Source organism: Mustela erminea, chromosome 3, assembly GCF_009829155.1.
Source record: "Mustela erminea isolate mMusErm1 chromosome 3, mMusErm1.Pri, whole genome shotgun sequence".
NCBI lineage: Eukaryota > Metazoa > Chordata > Mammalia > Carnivora > Mustelidae > Mustela > Mustela erminea.
In genome coordinates this window covers 132167020-132182256 of record NC_045616.1, presented here as the reverse complement: position 1 = coordinate 132182256, position 15237 = coordinate 132167020, and the positions used below count along the sequence as shown (strand labels likewise).

General features: G+C 41.9%; 1 protein-coding gene across 1 annotated transcript in view; it reads left to right on the top strand.

Moving 5' to 3' along the window:
- Positions 1 to 14143, top strand: part of C7 (complement C7) — a 51422-nt gene extending 37279 nt beyond the window's left edge. The window contains exons 14-18 of the mRNA XM_032337515.1: positions 1831 to 1963; positions 5334 to 5525; positions 9443 to 9533; positions 12125 to 12309; positions 13790 to 14143. Of these exons, the coding sequence (XP_032193406.1) occupies positions 1831 to 1963; positions 5334 to 5525; positions 9443 to 9533; positions 12125 to 12309; positions 13790 to 13971 (783 nt within the window). The 3' untranslated portion in view covers positions 13972 to 14143. The remainder of the gene's footprint in view (positions 1 to 1830; positions 1964 to 5333; positions 5526 to 9442; positions 9534 to 12124; positions 12310 to 13789) is intronic.
- Positions 14144 to 15237: the final 1094 nt, after the last annotated feature.

The window sequence follows — 15237 nt, the reverse complement described above, 5'->3', positions numbered from 1 at the left end:
GAGGGGTATGTGTGTGTGTGTGTGTGTGTGTGTGTGTGTGTGTGTGTGTATGTGTGTGTGTAGAGAGGGAGGAGAATGAATCCAGCATCTCTAGCACTCATATGTCCCAGTATATTTACCATCATAATCCATAGAATTCCTGAAGGAAACATAGGCTTGGAGATCAAGGCCAAGTAAATTTGGGTAGTTTAGCAAATCATGAGCTATTGTTCCAAACTCCAGTGCATGTGTGTCCTAAGGAGCCGGGGGTTCAGCACATTGCCCCACAGATGGGCTACATCACCCAGGGAACTTAATAGGATTGCTGCTTGCTCCTTATCTTCCATTTTTTCCTCATTCTGTATGTTTAGGGTAGGGTCTTTTTTTTTTTAATTTTTAAAGTTTTTATTTATTTATTTGAGAGACAGAGTGAGAGAGAGAGAGAGAATGTGAGCAGGGTAATGGGGAGGGGCCCAGGGACAGGGAGAAGCAGACTCCCTGCTGAGCAGGTGCTTGACACAACAGGACTCCATCCCAGGACCCGGAGATCATGACCTGAGCCAAAGTCAGACTCTTAACCAGCTGAGCCACCCAGGTGTGCAGCCCTCCATTTAATTGCAACTAGTAGTTCTGACACAGAGTTAAGTTTGGGCACTGTTGAGTTCAACTTTGCCGTATAGCAGTCCCCTTTGCAAGGCAAAGGAAAGCCTAAAGATTAGCACCAAAGCAAATCAAGTGTCCATCCCCATATTCTTCAACCCCCAGTGTTAAACCCTCTGTTTCCGACCAACTCCCATGATGGAGCCAGACTGGGCAAGGACTGACAGTGAGAAGAAAAAGGCACCATGGAATGTTGTTCTAATGCCTGGAGCAGAACAGGTCCATCTCTCAACCCTCCCTGTGGGGTGGCAGAGAACTTGAAGGATGAGGAAAGGAACTAAGAGAATCCCCAGAAGAGCGATTACATCCTGAGGTCTTAGACTTCGAATTCTCCCTTGCTTCGCTGTGAAAACTCATCTCCTGGGATCACAGGCGGACATTTCGTCCCTGAATGTGACCCAGTCCTGGCAGTACTTCCTGCAGAGGGTAGGGATGGAGAAGATCAGCATTTTGCCTCCTCTAAAAGTCATCAGTGAGAAACTTAAACTTTCATGAGTACGCTGATAGGATTTGAACATTTCTGTCTGCTCCTCCTGGCTTTTGTTAGGCAGTATTGCCAACGAACAGCCCATAACATATTAAGGTAAAGAATTGACTGACAAGTACCAAAGTTCCAAAATCTGATAACAAACTGTCTTTTCCTGAAACATAGGAGAGAGAGGTGACTTGGGGAGTGTCCGCTAAAGTAATTTTAGTAAAATGCTTATGACAGTGCCTGGTATTTGCGGGACAATCAATAAATTATAGTACAGTGGCATTACGGGCTTTATTTCAATCAATGGTAGTGCAAAAGTTGTTGGCTAGGAACATACAAGGAAGAATGTTTTTACGGACAATTTTCTAAATTCGTTATTTGAACTTAATTTGCCTGATGATTAAAAGAAGACAAGTTTTATAGGCGAAGGGGCACTTGCGTGGCTCAGTGGGTTGGGCCTCTGCCTTTGGGCTCATGTTGTGGTCTCAGGGCCCTGGGATCGAGTCCTGCATCGGGCTCTCTTCTCCACAGGGAGCCTGCTACCTCCCCCTCTCTCTCTGCCTGCCTCTTTGCCTACTTGTGATCTCTGTCTGTCCAATAAATAAATAAAAACTTGAAAAAAAAAAGATATATAGGTCAAATATCTCTAAAGAAACATTCTGTTAATGCAGAATAGACATACTTTTTCTTTCTGTCTCCCTCTTATTTCTGTTTAGGATGAAGGTGCGAAGTTTCCTGTTGGGAAAAACATAAAATATACTTGCAATGAAGGATACTCTCTTATCGGAGACCCTGTCGCCAGATGTGGAGATGATTTACAGTGGCTTATTGGAGAAATGCATTGTCAAAGTGAGTGGCCTGGTTGTAGCGTGTAACTTAAGATGAGAGAGTCTTGGAGAAGAGGATAATTCAAGATGAAGCAGTGTTCACTGTGTGGCCCGTGTCTTGACCCCCCTTTCCTGAGGGGCTCTTAGGATCCTGTCCAAGTTTTGGTTGTGTCTTGAAAAAGCCCTCCATGGTCTCTAGTTGATAGTGCTCCTTTCGGGAGGAATTTTAAAGTTCCTGGTGCAAATTAGAATAGGTTAAGGAGCTCAGGTCTGGGTCAGACCTTCAGAACATCCTCTATAGTTCAATTTCTAGGGATGTACCATCATCATTGTACTTCCTTGAATGTATGTCCTCAAATTTGCATCCTGTTCTGTTCAGATGTGGGCATCTGAGTAGTGCTTGGGCTAACCATGCTAACATTACTGTTGGCCTTCCATCTCACTTGTACTGCAACATAAGTTGGTTCAGTGGATGGATAGAGCTGTAGAGACGTATTTTTCCTCTATCAGTTATCTATGCGATGTGAAAAAACCCCTCATGTACACACACACATTTTTTTTCTCTTGTGTATATATCTGTTAATGAAATTTTTGAATCATAGGGTATATATCCACTTAGACTTAGTAGATGTTACTAGTCTTCCAAATGGTTGTACCAACTTACATCCCTACCAAAATCTGAGAATCCAAGATGGCTCTGTATCCTCACCAACAATTGGCATCATCAATCTTTTAAAAACTTTAGGTGTACTGGTGAGTGAGTAGCAATATCTTATTTTTTAATTTGTATTTTTTTCTGGTGACTGTGATGTCATGCCTGTTTTCATGTTTACTGGCCATTTGCCTATCCTTTCTGATGAAGGGACTGTTCAACCTTTGGGCCCTATTTTCTACTTGTTGGTGTTCATCTTTTTGATCTGTAGGACTTCCTTCCTCCTTCCTCCTCCTCCTCCTCCTCCTCCTCCTCCTCCTCCTCCTCCTCCTTCTTCTTCTTCCTTGGACCTTTCTTCTTTGTCTTTGTCTCTGTCTGTCTCTCTGTCTCTCACTCCTGGAGTCCTTAGAAAGTACTGTAATAGAATATAAACAATTCTTACCTCGGAGTAATAAAGCCAAAAGTTGGTTCTTCAAAATGTTTAATAAGATGCTTGTGCTTAAAGAGAATTTTCCTTTATTGTGAATCTACTGATAAGAAATGGTCCCAGTCTTTGTTCATCTTAAAATGTCTTTATTTTTTCTTTGTTTTAGAAGGATATTTTTACTGGGTAAGGAATTTAGGTTAGCAGTTATTATACTTAAGGCCTTTAAAGATTTTATCCTTGCCTTTTGACTTCACTGTTTTCTAATGAGATCTTCACTATGAGTCTTATTACTTCTGGTTTGAAAATCTTATGTCCAGCTACTTTTGAGAATTTCCTTTTTCCCCCAGTGCTTGTGTTTCAGAAGCAGTCCCACTGTGATGCACCTAGGTGTGATTTTCTTTGTCTTAACCCCGGTTGATATTCAAAACACTTCCTGAATCTGAATCTTTTGTCAATCTTAGGAAATTCTTCACTATTGTGTCCTCATTGTCTCTGTCCCATTCTTGGTCATTTCTCCTTGAGAGACACAAATGATGTGTTTTTTAGATTGCATATATTATATATGTTCTTTTCTTTGGTTTTGCATCATTTTCCCCTCTCTTTGTTTCATTCTAAATGATTTTGTTTGGATTGTATGTATGTGTGTACTTTAGAGAGAGAGAGCACAAGCAGTGGGAGAGGCAGAGGGAGAGGGAGAAGCAGGCTCCCTGCTGAGCAGGAAGTCTGATGTGGGTCTTGATCCCAGGACTCTGGGATTGTGAACTGAGCTGAAGGCAGACACTTAATGGACTGAGCCAGCCAGGTGCCCTCTCTGTTTCATTCTAAATACTTTCTATCGAGTTACCTTCCAGTTTATTAATTCTCTATAAGTTATATAATTTGCTTTTAAGAACTCTTTTGTGTTCTTAACTTCATTTTCCAATTATAGATATTTCATTTGTTCACTTTTCTATACTTTCTTATTCTCTGTTGAAATACCATGCCTTGCCATTTAATTTTTTCCCATCATGTTAATCATAGTTATTTCAAGGTCCGCTGTTGTTAATCCCATTATCTGGACCTGCTGTGGATCTGTTTCTATTGTCTTTTTTTGGGGAGTTTGGTTAATTCTTGTCCTTTTGAATGTTAGATTAGTTTTGATTAAATGCCAGACTTTGTGTGTAAAAAAATAAAGAAATCATTTGTGGTTTGGGGTGATGTTCTTCTCTTCCTCTAGAAAAGATTTGATTTTGTTTCTGGCAAGCAGTGAGACTGTTTTATGTCTGTTTACCTTTATTCCTAGGATGTAGCCATTAAGAGATCCCAACAGAAAGTCTGGGGTCTCTCCCTAGGTTCCTCCTTTGTGATGGGACAAGACTCTTACTCTTGATCGCCTAAACCTATATAAGGCTGTTAAAAACTACCAGCTTTTCAGTCTCTGAGCTGCAGTTCCTCCTTAGTTCATCAGCTTTTCTGATTATTTTATTCTTGTTTGAACTACAAATAACTCAAGAAGAACGGCATTACCAAATGTTGTAGACTTGTACCTGTTACGTCTCCAGCAGCACACAACCTACTTGGCTAATACAGGCACTCAATAGATGCTTTCTGAATTAATGAATGAGTAAAGTTTCTGATGGAAGTGGTACAGAATCAGAGCAGGATTTTGTAAAATATTGTCCAAAGTCCATGATAGAGATTGCCAAGATTTTTTTAAAATTATAAATTCTGACTTGCTTCTCATAGTTATGCATGTTTCTCATTTTTCTCTTTGCTGTTTCCTCATGTAGAAGATTTGAGCTAATGAATGTAATCAAGTGGGAAAGACTAGAGATGGAAAACCAAAGGCATTTAATACTTGTTTGGTTGAAGGATTAAAGGTGGTTCTTTAAAACTTTCAGATAGTAAAAGTATGTAATTGGATATATGTTAATGATATATGGATGAATAGAGCTCTTTGGAAAACTCTGGTGGGACTTCACCAGACCAAAGAGATAAGCAGCAGCTGGGAAAAGTGTGGTTTTGACAGCAGCCTGGCCTTTAGGATTCTGTTTATAAGGCTGATTCATTTTAAGTTACCATGTTGCATTGAGGGCAGGGGTGAGGGATGGGAACTGTTCTGGTCTTCAGTCTTTCTTTGGTCAATTACGTGTCAGGCACTGTGGGACTTGTCTTTCAGGGCATCCTAGCAGTGAACTTACTTCCCTCTTCCTCTTTGTCCTCTAATGTGAAAAAAACAAAGCATGTGTATTAACACTATTCGAAGTTATCATTTAAAAAAAAGATGGCACAGGAAAGCAATGACCCTTGTATTCTGTTTTCTTTTATCTTTAGAAATTGCCTGTGTTCTACCTACATTGATGGATGGCATTCAGAGTCATTCCCGCAAACCGTTCTATGGAGTTGGTGAGAAGGTGACCATTTCCTGTTCAGGTGGCATGTCCTTAGAAGGTCCTTCAACATTTCTCTGTGGATCCAGCCTTAAGTGGAGTCCTGATATGAAGGGTGTTCGGTGTGTGAAAAAAGGTGAGTAGCATATAGGTCTGTCCAAGGACACCTGCGCTCAGGTGAGTGAGAATCCTTGTGACAATCCTTTGTAGCATGGATGGACATAACTGTGAGCCATTCCTTCCACCCCTGCCCTTCCACAAGAAAGTCAGTTCATAGAGTGGATAATAGACTTTTGCTCACATTCATAGATAGACTCGTGAAATGCAAGGAAAGGCAAGGAGACCCCTGTGATTCTGAAACCGATTTAAATCCTTCTTATCAATGATTAGCTTTGTATCTGTTTTGGTGCCAAGAAAATAAAGGATTTTTAAAACACAATTTCTGGTTTTCTCCTGATTTTTGAAATGTACTTTTATTAAGTACAGAGTTGAGTTGAAAATTTATAAAAAAATTCTGTATGTTTCATTCCTGGGCTTTCAGAGAGTTTATTAGCATTATTGAAAAAGAACATTTAAAAGCATTTACATTTAACAGTGCAAAGCAGAAGTTATTGAAAGCAAAATGTTGTGGTTTGTGAAGCTGTTCTGAATAGTGGAAACCCAAAAACCTAGTATTTTGAACAACAAGCAAATTAAGATGACCTTTCAAGAAGCTATGCTAAGAAGAGATTTAGAAAGCCAAACCATTTGTTTTTAGAGGTATTTAAGGTAGGATGGATTTGTTTTTAAAATCGCCTCCTGTTTCTTTTTTGTTTACATTTTTAAAAATAAATGGAAAACATATGTTTGAGACAATTAAAAAATAGGAAGGAAGGAAAGCGCATTTACATTCCATTTTATACAGTCTTCTTATTTTTCTGGTGAATGACTTTTAATTCAATGCTAAAATTTGCCTTTAATAATGAGGATGAAGTACCAGATTCCCTGAGTGATACTGTCTGGTGAAATAGATGGTCACAACTAAAGAGAGGGCAGGCTGACGGTGGACATAGGCTGTGGTATTAAATATAGACACGGATGACAGCACAGGAGGCTATCATGGCCAGCCAGGTGCCCGCCATATTGGTTCCCACATGCTTGTTAGCCATCAGTGGTCCACAGCAGAGACAAGTCCTTTGCTTTCTACTGCACTGAACCATAAATATGAATTTATTGAGATATTTGAAGTGGTAGACCTGTACCAGGAATTCTAAAATTAAAGAGAACAATGTACACTTGACAAGGTTGCTCTTTTATTCCAAAAGAGATATTATATACTTGTCTTTCTAAAATGTCTGCTCCAGTCATTTTGTAGCACAATTCAGTATGAATTTTCTCCTTCTCAGTAGCAAATTCTATTAAAGTTTTAATTAAAGATATTTTTCAAGGCCTGCATGTTTTTCGGAAGACCCTGATGAATAAGAACAGGAACTTCTCTTAAAATAAGCCTATCACAAATAGAAAACTCCAGGTTTGTCAGCCTCCAAGGCTGATGTTTTAAAATACCTGCTATTGGTATTTAGTCTTTTTATTTTTATTGTGGTAAAACAGACATAAAGTAACTTGTACCATTTTAGCCATTTGTAAATGTACGGTTCAGTGCACTAAGTGCTTTCTCATTATTGCACAGCCATCATCCAGTCCATCACACTGTCCATTTCCAGAGCTTTCTCATTTTCCCAAACTGACACTCTGTGCTCATTAAACACTAACCACTCATTTCTCCCTCCATCAATATTTAGTCTTGTCATAAAGATATGTAATGATAACAAAGCTATATGTTCTTTAAGGCAAAGGTCTTCTGTCTAGCTAATTCTACCAGTGATTTTTTTTTTAAATAAAGAAATTATAGTAACTTCTAGAAAACATTAAAAATCTAAAATTTCATTCTTAGGAATGATAAGCAAAAAAAGTTTTAAAAAATATTTTTTCTTGTTTCGTTGAGAAATAATTGACATACATCACTGTAGAAGTTCAAGGTGTAGATCATGATGGTTTGATTTATATCTATTGTGAAATGATTACCACAGGAGGTCTAGTTAACATCCATCATCTCATTAAAATACAATAAAAAAAATTTCTCCTTATGATCAGAACTCACAGGATCCAGTCTCCCAACAACCTACCTGTGTATCATAGAGCAGTGTTAACCATAGTCTTTGTGTTGCACATTACATCCCCAGTACCCATTTACCTTATATCTGGAATTTTGTACCCTTTGACCACCTTCTTTGCATTCCCACTTCCCTCTTCCCCTGCTTCTAGGAAATAAACTTCTAGGTGTAATGCAGAGCTCATTGACATGACTTTATCATTGAACTTTAGTTTTGGTACATTTAGATCAGACTTTCTCAACCCCGACACTATTAGAATTTTGGACCTGGTAATTCTTTGTTGCAGGAGCCAGTCCTGTGCTTTGTAAGCTATTTAGCAGCATTCCTGGTCTTTACCTCCTCAATGCCTGTGGCACCCCCTCACCCCTGGTTATGATTATTTTGGAATAATATTAAATTTCAGAAAAGTTGCAAATACAGTTTTCATATACCCTTACCATGTTCTCATGATATTAACATCTCCTATAACTTGACATAACTTAGTTGGTTAACTAAGGCATTTAATATTAGTGTAATACTATTGACTCAACTACAGTTTCATTTTTTCACTATATCCATTTAATGTTCTAGGATCCAATTCACAATATAACATTGCATTGAGGATAACGGTCCTTTAAAAGGAAATGTTAAAGAATGAGTCCTCATTACAAACGTGACTGGGCATGGAAGACTAAGCTTCACATTGCTCCCATTTTTTACAAGTAACAAATTGTTCACAAGATTTTACCGTCATGTCTAAAGCTCTTAAGTTTTCCAAAGTGAGGGAGTATTTCACAGTTTGTGCATCTATAAAAATATGCTCTTCAGATAAATTACCTTTATAGGTATAACCAACATAGAACTAGTTTTATGCTGGGAAAGTTTATGCCACTGAATTCCCTTGTCATGAAGCTGGCAGGCGGTGGAAATAACAGGAGATCTTAGGCTATTCATTTTGTAATCAGGGATAGCTGAGGAGATGGCAGGCAAAAATTAAGCTCTTGTTAGCTGGAGCAAGGTGTTTTCCTGCCAAAATTGGAATGATGATTGACGTTTGATTGGTTTGTAAAAAACACAAAGCAGTGGATAAGATTTTATTAAATGTAAATACCTTTAGATATTTACTCATCATTGAAGGGAAACCAACTAGACATTTACATGTGAGAGGTTATTATACGTCTTGGGGTACCAGGAATTTCTCTACGTATGGGTCACATTATGTTGCTTTCTGTCCCACTATAGACAGAGTAGGTAAAATGCAGTCCAGACGCAGTTTATAAAGAGCAACTTCTTAATGAAAAGGAGCCTGCTCCACTGGCCTTGAATTCAGACAAACATGAACTTAAATCCTGGCTTGGCCAATCTGTTAAACGTGTGAACTAGCACCAGTTTCTTCACTTTTTTGACTCTTAGTTTCTTTCTTTCCTTTTTTTCAAGATTTTTTTTTATTTGACAGAGAGAAAGAGAGTGAAGAGTACAAGCAGGGGGAGCAGCAGGCAGAGGGAGAGGGAGAAGAACACTGCCCGCTGGGCAGCGAACATGATATGGGACTGGATGCCAGGACCCTGGAATCATGACCTGAGCTGAAGGCAGAGGCTTAACCTACTGAACCATCCAGGCGTCCCTGACCCTTAGTTTCTTTAACTCTGAAGTAAGCATTTGTTAAGGAAGATTAAATATCACACTAGTCTATGCTCACACATTAGGGACTGCTCGAGAAATGCTAACAATGGAATTATTTGCAGGGCTCTCCTCAGAAGGCTCTGTCTCCTGTAAAATGTTTTACAGCTTTGTTTTTTGACTGTGCACATTTGTGGCAGCTGGGACTATTACAGAATCTGGTTCAACAATTAAAATAACATTTTGTTTACCGCAAAGCAGCGCTTCGAATGACGGGCTCTCCGTTATCCTTCTCTTTCAGATGCCCCCTTGCCGCCAGCAGTGCCTGAATGTCAGCGCTGGGAGAAACTGAAGAATTCAAGATGTGTTTGTAAAATGCCCTATGAATGTGGGTAAGCTCCTTCTTCGCTTGCCTCTCTCCGTTTTATTTTATTGAAGATGAAAAATAAAAAAGCGCGTCAGTAGCTGATAGTCTCTCTGTTAGATCAAAAGTGTTGCTGAACCAAGGGTTAGGATCTTTGTTTGCCTTTGAACCTGGCCCCATCTGCTGCCTGCTGCTTGCCTGGGTCGCCAGGGCTGACACCCAGCAGCGTTAAGCAGTGCTCTGCTGTCTAGAGAAAGGCTGAATGCCTCGGGCACTGCTTGTTGTATACATGAAATGCGGCAAAATGAAAACACTGTCCCGTGAGGATTTAGAGCTTGAGGAGATGAGGGTTGAAATTCCCTTGACATATAAACTCTTACGCAGCGTACCAACAGAGATACAAGTAGCTGCTTTTCCCATTCTCGAAATGGCTGTGTCTCCAGATGTGCGTTATGAGAATGCCACCCATCTTGTGATCAGGTGGATCTGCTGTAGGTGGATAAAGCTGAAGTAGGTACTCGATGTCTGTGTTATGGTCCTGGTCGGATACAGGAGGTGTGATCGCCTTAGCTCAAGAGGAGGTTTCCCAGCGGCACTATTTATAAAGGAAGGGAAGGAAACTGCACGCCAGGAGGCAGTACTGAGGCAGTGCCAGTCGCCAGGGTACATATCTGTGCCCGGGCCTGAAGCAGTGACCACACAGGCTTTTCTGCAAAGCTGGAGACAGAGTAGACTGTGCAGATGGCAGCTGAGGCAGAGCGGAGTCCCTCATTTTAGGGATCTCAGAGACCCCCGTCCTAGAGTGAGTCAGGGCATTAAACATGCTCTAATCTCTTGCCACGGATCAAATGCCCCTGAAGCTAGAGTAAAACACACTTTACTGCCCACTTATAGGTGACCCTTGAACAACATGAGGGACTGGGGTGCTGACCCTCCCTCACAGTAAAAAATCCACGTATAACTTTTTTGACTCTCCCAAAACTTAACTGATAGATTATTTTTGACTGGAAGCCTTACCAGTGACGTAAATTATTTTTTTTAAAAGATTTTTATTTATTTATTTGAGAGAGAGAAACAGAGAGACAGAGAAAGCACAAGCAGGGGGAGGGGAAGAGTGAGAGGGAAAAACAGGCTCCCTGCTGAGCAGGTAGTCCAATGCTGGATTCCATCCCAGGAGCCTGGGGTCATAATCCTAGCTGAAGGCAGGCGCCTAGCGACTGAACCACCCAAGTGCCCACCTATATTGTATTCTTATAATAAAGTAATCTAGAGAGAAGAAAATACTATTGAGAAAATCATAAGGAAGAGAAAATACATTTATACTATTGTCTGTATCAAAACAATTCTCTATAAGTGGACCCACGGTGCAGTTCAAACCAGTGTTGCTGGGGGGTCCACTGTACTTGGCTTTCAATTATATTGTCCCCAAAACACATATCCAACTTCTTGAACACCTACAGTGGGTAATGGTGATTGTGGCCGTATCTTACAAGAAGTAACTTCTTGAAAGAAAAATACAGCTAAACAGTGTAAATGGCAGTGGTCGTCTGCCCTGGAATGTTCTGACTGTGGTATTGTTTTTTTAAGAATCATTGTTGACTTTGATTCACTTTCATCCTCTTTCCAACTTCTCTGATTCATTTAGTTTATCTGCAGCCTGCTGTTTATAGACACGGTGTGAACTTTCCATCAGAGACTGATAACAATGGCTTTGCAAGGTCTCTGCCTTTGGAGCAGTTCTGAGTAGTTCGATTTAAAGCTTAAGTAAACAGATAAAAGAAAGATACAGAGGATTTGTTTTTGTGATGTAAATAGCTCCAAGTCAATTTAGCTCTCGGTCACTGAAGAAAATATTAGAGCTAAAAATGTATAAGAATAAATATAAACTCCATCTACCATACAAAAATAGTGAAAGTGAAAGGGTTCACAACAGTAATGCCTTCCTTGCCCATCAACATTCAGAAAGGTGCTCGTTTTTATTAGTGACATTTTCAAAAAGCCAAATCTCACCATTTTAGCACCCATGCTTAAGAAAAAAAAGTAATACATTTTTATAGAAATATTTCTAAACTACTTTGTAAACGTCAATACTTTAAAAAAAAAATCCCATTGAAAAATACGATTTCATCTTCCCTTGAGGATTTGGTCATCAAGTATTGGGCATGCCGTATTATGGACATGAATTCTCAGGCCTGCTGGGCTGGCAGGACCTAATTCTCCTGCAGCCCATGGTCCCACCCGACTACAGTCTTAGAGTAGGTGATCTTTGCTGATTTCTGCCTCCTGCCTGCTTGTCCACCCACCAGTGTCCCCAAGCATACCTCCTGTTCTCTTCTAATTTGCTCTATCTGATCTGCTCTAGAAGAAACTAGATCAACACGAGGTATCTAAGCTTGTAAAAATTGTGAGCAGATAAAGAGCAAAATATGTTCATTTTGAAGATCTGAGGAGGGTGAGCCCCAGGCATGAAGGAGATTTGAGTTTCTGCTCCATCTTTTTGCTGTGGCTCATAGCATCAGTCAGACTCCCTGAGCTCAGAGCCTCTCCTTTTACGTCTCATGCTCCATTTTGAAGACTGACAATCTTCTACATAATGGAATTAACAAATTTTTATTTCAGATCCTCCTTGGATGTATGTGCTCGAGACGAGAGAAGCGAAAGGATACTGCGTCTGACCGTTTGCAAGATGCGTGTTCTCCAGTGTCAGGGTAGAAATTATACCCTTGCTGCGGGGGACAGTTGCACTCTGCCTCCCCCCACTGAGAAAGCCTGTGGCGCCTGTCCACTCTGGGGAAAATGTGATGGTAAGGGGCATTTCATATTTGTAACTATAACAATGTTAAGGTGGTAGGACTGAGGTTTTTAAAACTGTAGGTTCTGGTTTAGCAGCAAATCCAAGCAGATCCCCGAGGATGTGAAAGTCTCAGGCTGGTCTGAGTGACCTGTCCTTGCCCACAGCCTTCCCTTGGGGGGGTCGGGGCGGGAATCAAGAACCCAAAAGGACAAAGCCCCTTCCTCGTTGGTCTGAATGTCCTCCCAAACACTGGCACTTCCCATTCCCCCTTCATGGTTTTTGCTCTGTCCTTGTGTTATCCATATTATGTACTCATTTTAAAAGATAGACTCATAAAAATACCCATTTTTTTTAAAAAGGAAAATTTCTCATCACTTTCTTAAAAGGAAATATCACTCGCCACAAATACTAGGGTTTGAGACTGGCTAGGTAACTATAAAAACACATGTAATGAAACAAAATGAGGCTGTAGATTCTAGCCAGATGCTGCCGGCAGCTTGGGGCTTGCTGCTTCTGTGGGATAAAGGGAGTTTAGCAAGAGCTAGGGGAGTGTTAAAAGCCTATCAGTGCCAAGGTGACACTTTCTCCTAGAAGTAATCAGAAGAATTTGAAGAGAATAGAAAAAAGAGTTACTTTTTCAAGTTGTGGTTTGAGATTTGCCAGTGCTAGGTCCAAGTAGCTCTTATGATGAACTTGAATAACACCCTTGCCTGGCCTTCCACAGTTCTGGCTGTGTTACTAACGGGGAAAGCCCGTGTGCCTGGAGCCAAGTCATTGTCCTCAGTTTCCCCACCTGCAAATTTGGGAGCTGGACTGTGTGATCTCTGCCAGCAACTCAGGCTCTCCCCTTCACCCCTTTCCCCTGGATCCTGGGTAGTTTGTGGCGCAAGCCAGAAAGTACCGAACTCCAGCTATTGGGTCCCATTAGGATTGTCAGTCACCAGTGGGCTGGTTGACCTTGTCACTTCTTTGGGAGCCAGCTGGCTGGCACCTGCAACACACACAGAGAATTCCTCCTCATTTCTGACTTGTTTTTATGGGATATGTGGCCGTTTGTCTTTTATGCCCCGCATCTCAAAGCTAATTGAATTCTTTTCTTTGTCCTTGTTAGAGCCTTGCAGCAACTTGGTCTTTACTGCTGTCTCCTTTTCTGTCGGGTGTTGGGGGATTACTCAGTTTCTGGCTTCGCTAGACAGTAGCTCAGAGGAGTGAGGCACTGGGGAGCCCCGGACTTGGAGAGAGCTGGCCCATGTGGGTCCCGCCGATCTGGTGGCCAGTCTCAAACCCTGCTTATTCTGAGTGGAGCGAAATGCCTCGCTTTCTGGGTCCTGCTGCTTTCCTGGGGCGGGGGCGGGGGCTTGGTTGTTGCGATCCCCGAGGCAGGAGCTTCTAGAGCTCTCTGGAAAGCATCGTGCTTTAGGAGGTCATGTGCCTTGGCTCTCCCCCACCACCACGTGCCACTGAGCCTCTGTTGTTGTTTGTGTTTCCAGCCCAGAGCGGCAAATGTGTCTGCAGGGAAGCATCCGAGTGCGAGGACGGCGGCTTTAGTGTCTGCGTGGAAGTGGATGGCGTCGAGCAGATGATGAGCGAGTGCGCGGCCGGCGTGCTCAGGTGCCGAGGACAGGACGTCACTGTCACCAGCATGCAGCCCTGCGCTGGGGGGACCCCGTAGGCTCCCGGGTCTCTCAGCCGGAATCCCGCAGCCACTGTGGCTGAGTTCAAACACATGTAACCAAGCACTCGAGGCGGCTCTGCCCGCGTGGAGGAACCCTCCCCCCCCCTCCTCCCCCCCTCCTCCCCCCCTCCTCCCCCCCTCCTCCCCCCCTCCTCCCCCCCCCCTCCTCCCCCCTCCTCCCCCCTCCTCCCTCCTCCCCCCTCCTCCCCCCTCCTCTTGCCTCTGCATTGTCTCTCCTCAACTCCCAGCCGTGGGCACCAGCATAGCCGCCTGTTCGGCCAAACCCGAATCCAGACAACACTGCTTCTCTTCTTAGTTAAAATGTCAGCCAGGATGAGCAGTGCCCTCGAACCTGTGCACGAGCTGTGTGTTTTTGGACAAACTGCTCGCTTGTCTGGACCTTGACTGTTTAAATCTGAAAATGAGAGGCTTAGAGCAGAGAAACTCGAATACTCCCTTCAACCCTAGGATTCATCAATGTATGACAGAACCCACCTGTGGGCCCGAACACCCTGTACGGATGGATTAGAACAGTAAGATGAGAGAGGTCGGCTTCCCTCTGGGGCGATGAATGCGAAGGGGACCTTGAGTGGAAGAAGACAGACACAATCTTCCATTCCAAGCTGCGATCTCCTGCTTCTGCCTGTGGACTCCAGCACCACGTGTAGGGATCCCTACATCTTATCTGGACATGGAACCCCGGAAATGTCAGAACCACTGTGCTCTCATCACTGACACCTTCTGCCTTCTTGTCTGAGCACAAACCCAATCCCTTCTTCTCTCTGGGGCTTTTCTCTAGTGCGTGTCAAGTGCATGAAATGCAATTTGCCCCCTTTCCCTCTTTTTCTTTTGTAGGAAGCATGAGTTCATGCCTGAGCTATTGAGAGATCGTGAATTTGACAGCACGGTTTTCTCGAATTGAATACAGGCTTGGATTTTTCAGGGGGCCATACAGGTACATCAGTTTGAGACACTAGCCTTCTATTTATCCCGTATTCATCTTTCATCAAAACAAAAAAGCAGCTGTGGGAGATGGAATGAGTGGGCTTAAATGGAATTTAAAATATGCTTTCATATACAAATAATATCTGTGTACTTTTCTGGTACTGATAAATACATTTCAACAAAACCTTAGTTAAAATGACAATGATTAAAATCTCATTAAAGATACTGTTCTTTGGAATTTTTTTTATTATGTTTAATTTTAAAGACTCCATGAAGAATTATGTGTTCTTTTAAAATATATTTTTGTTTTTTAAACTG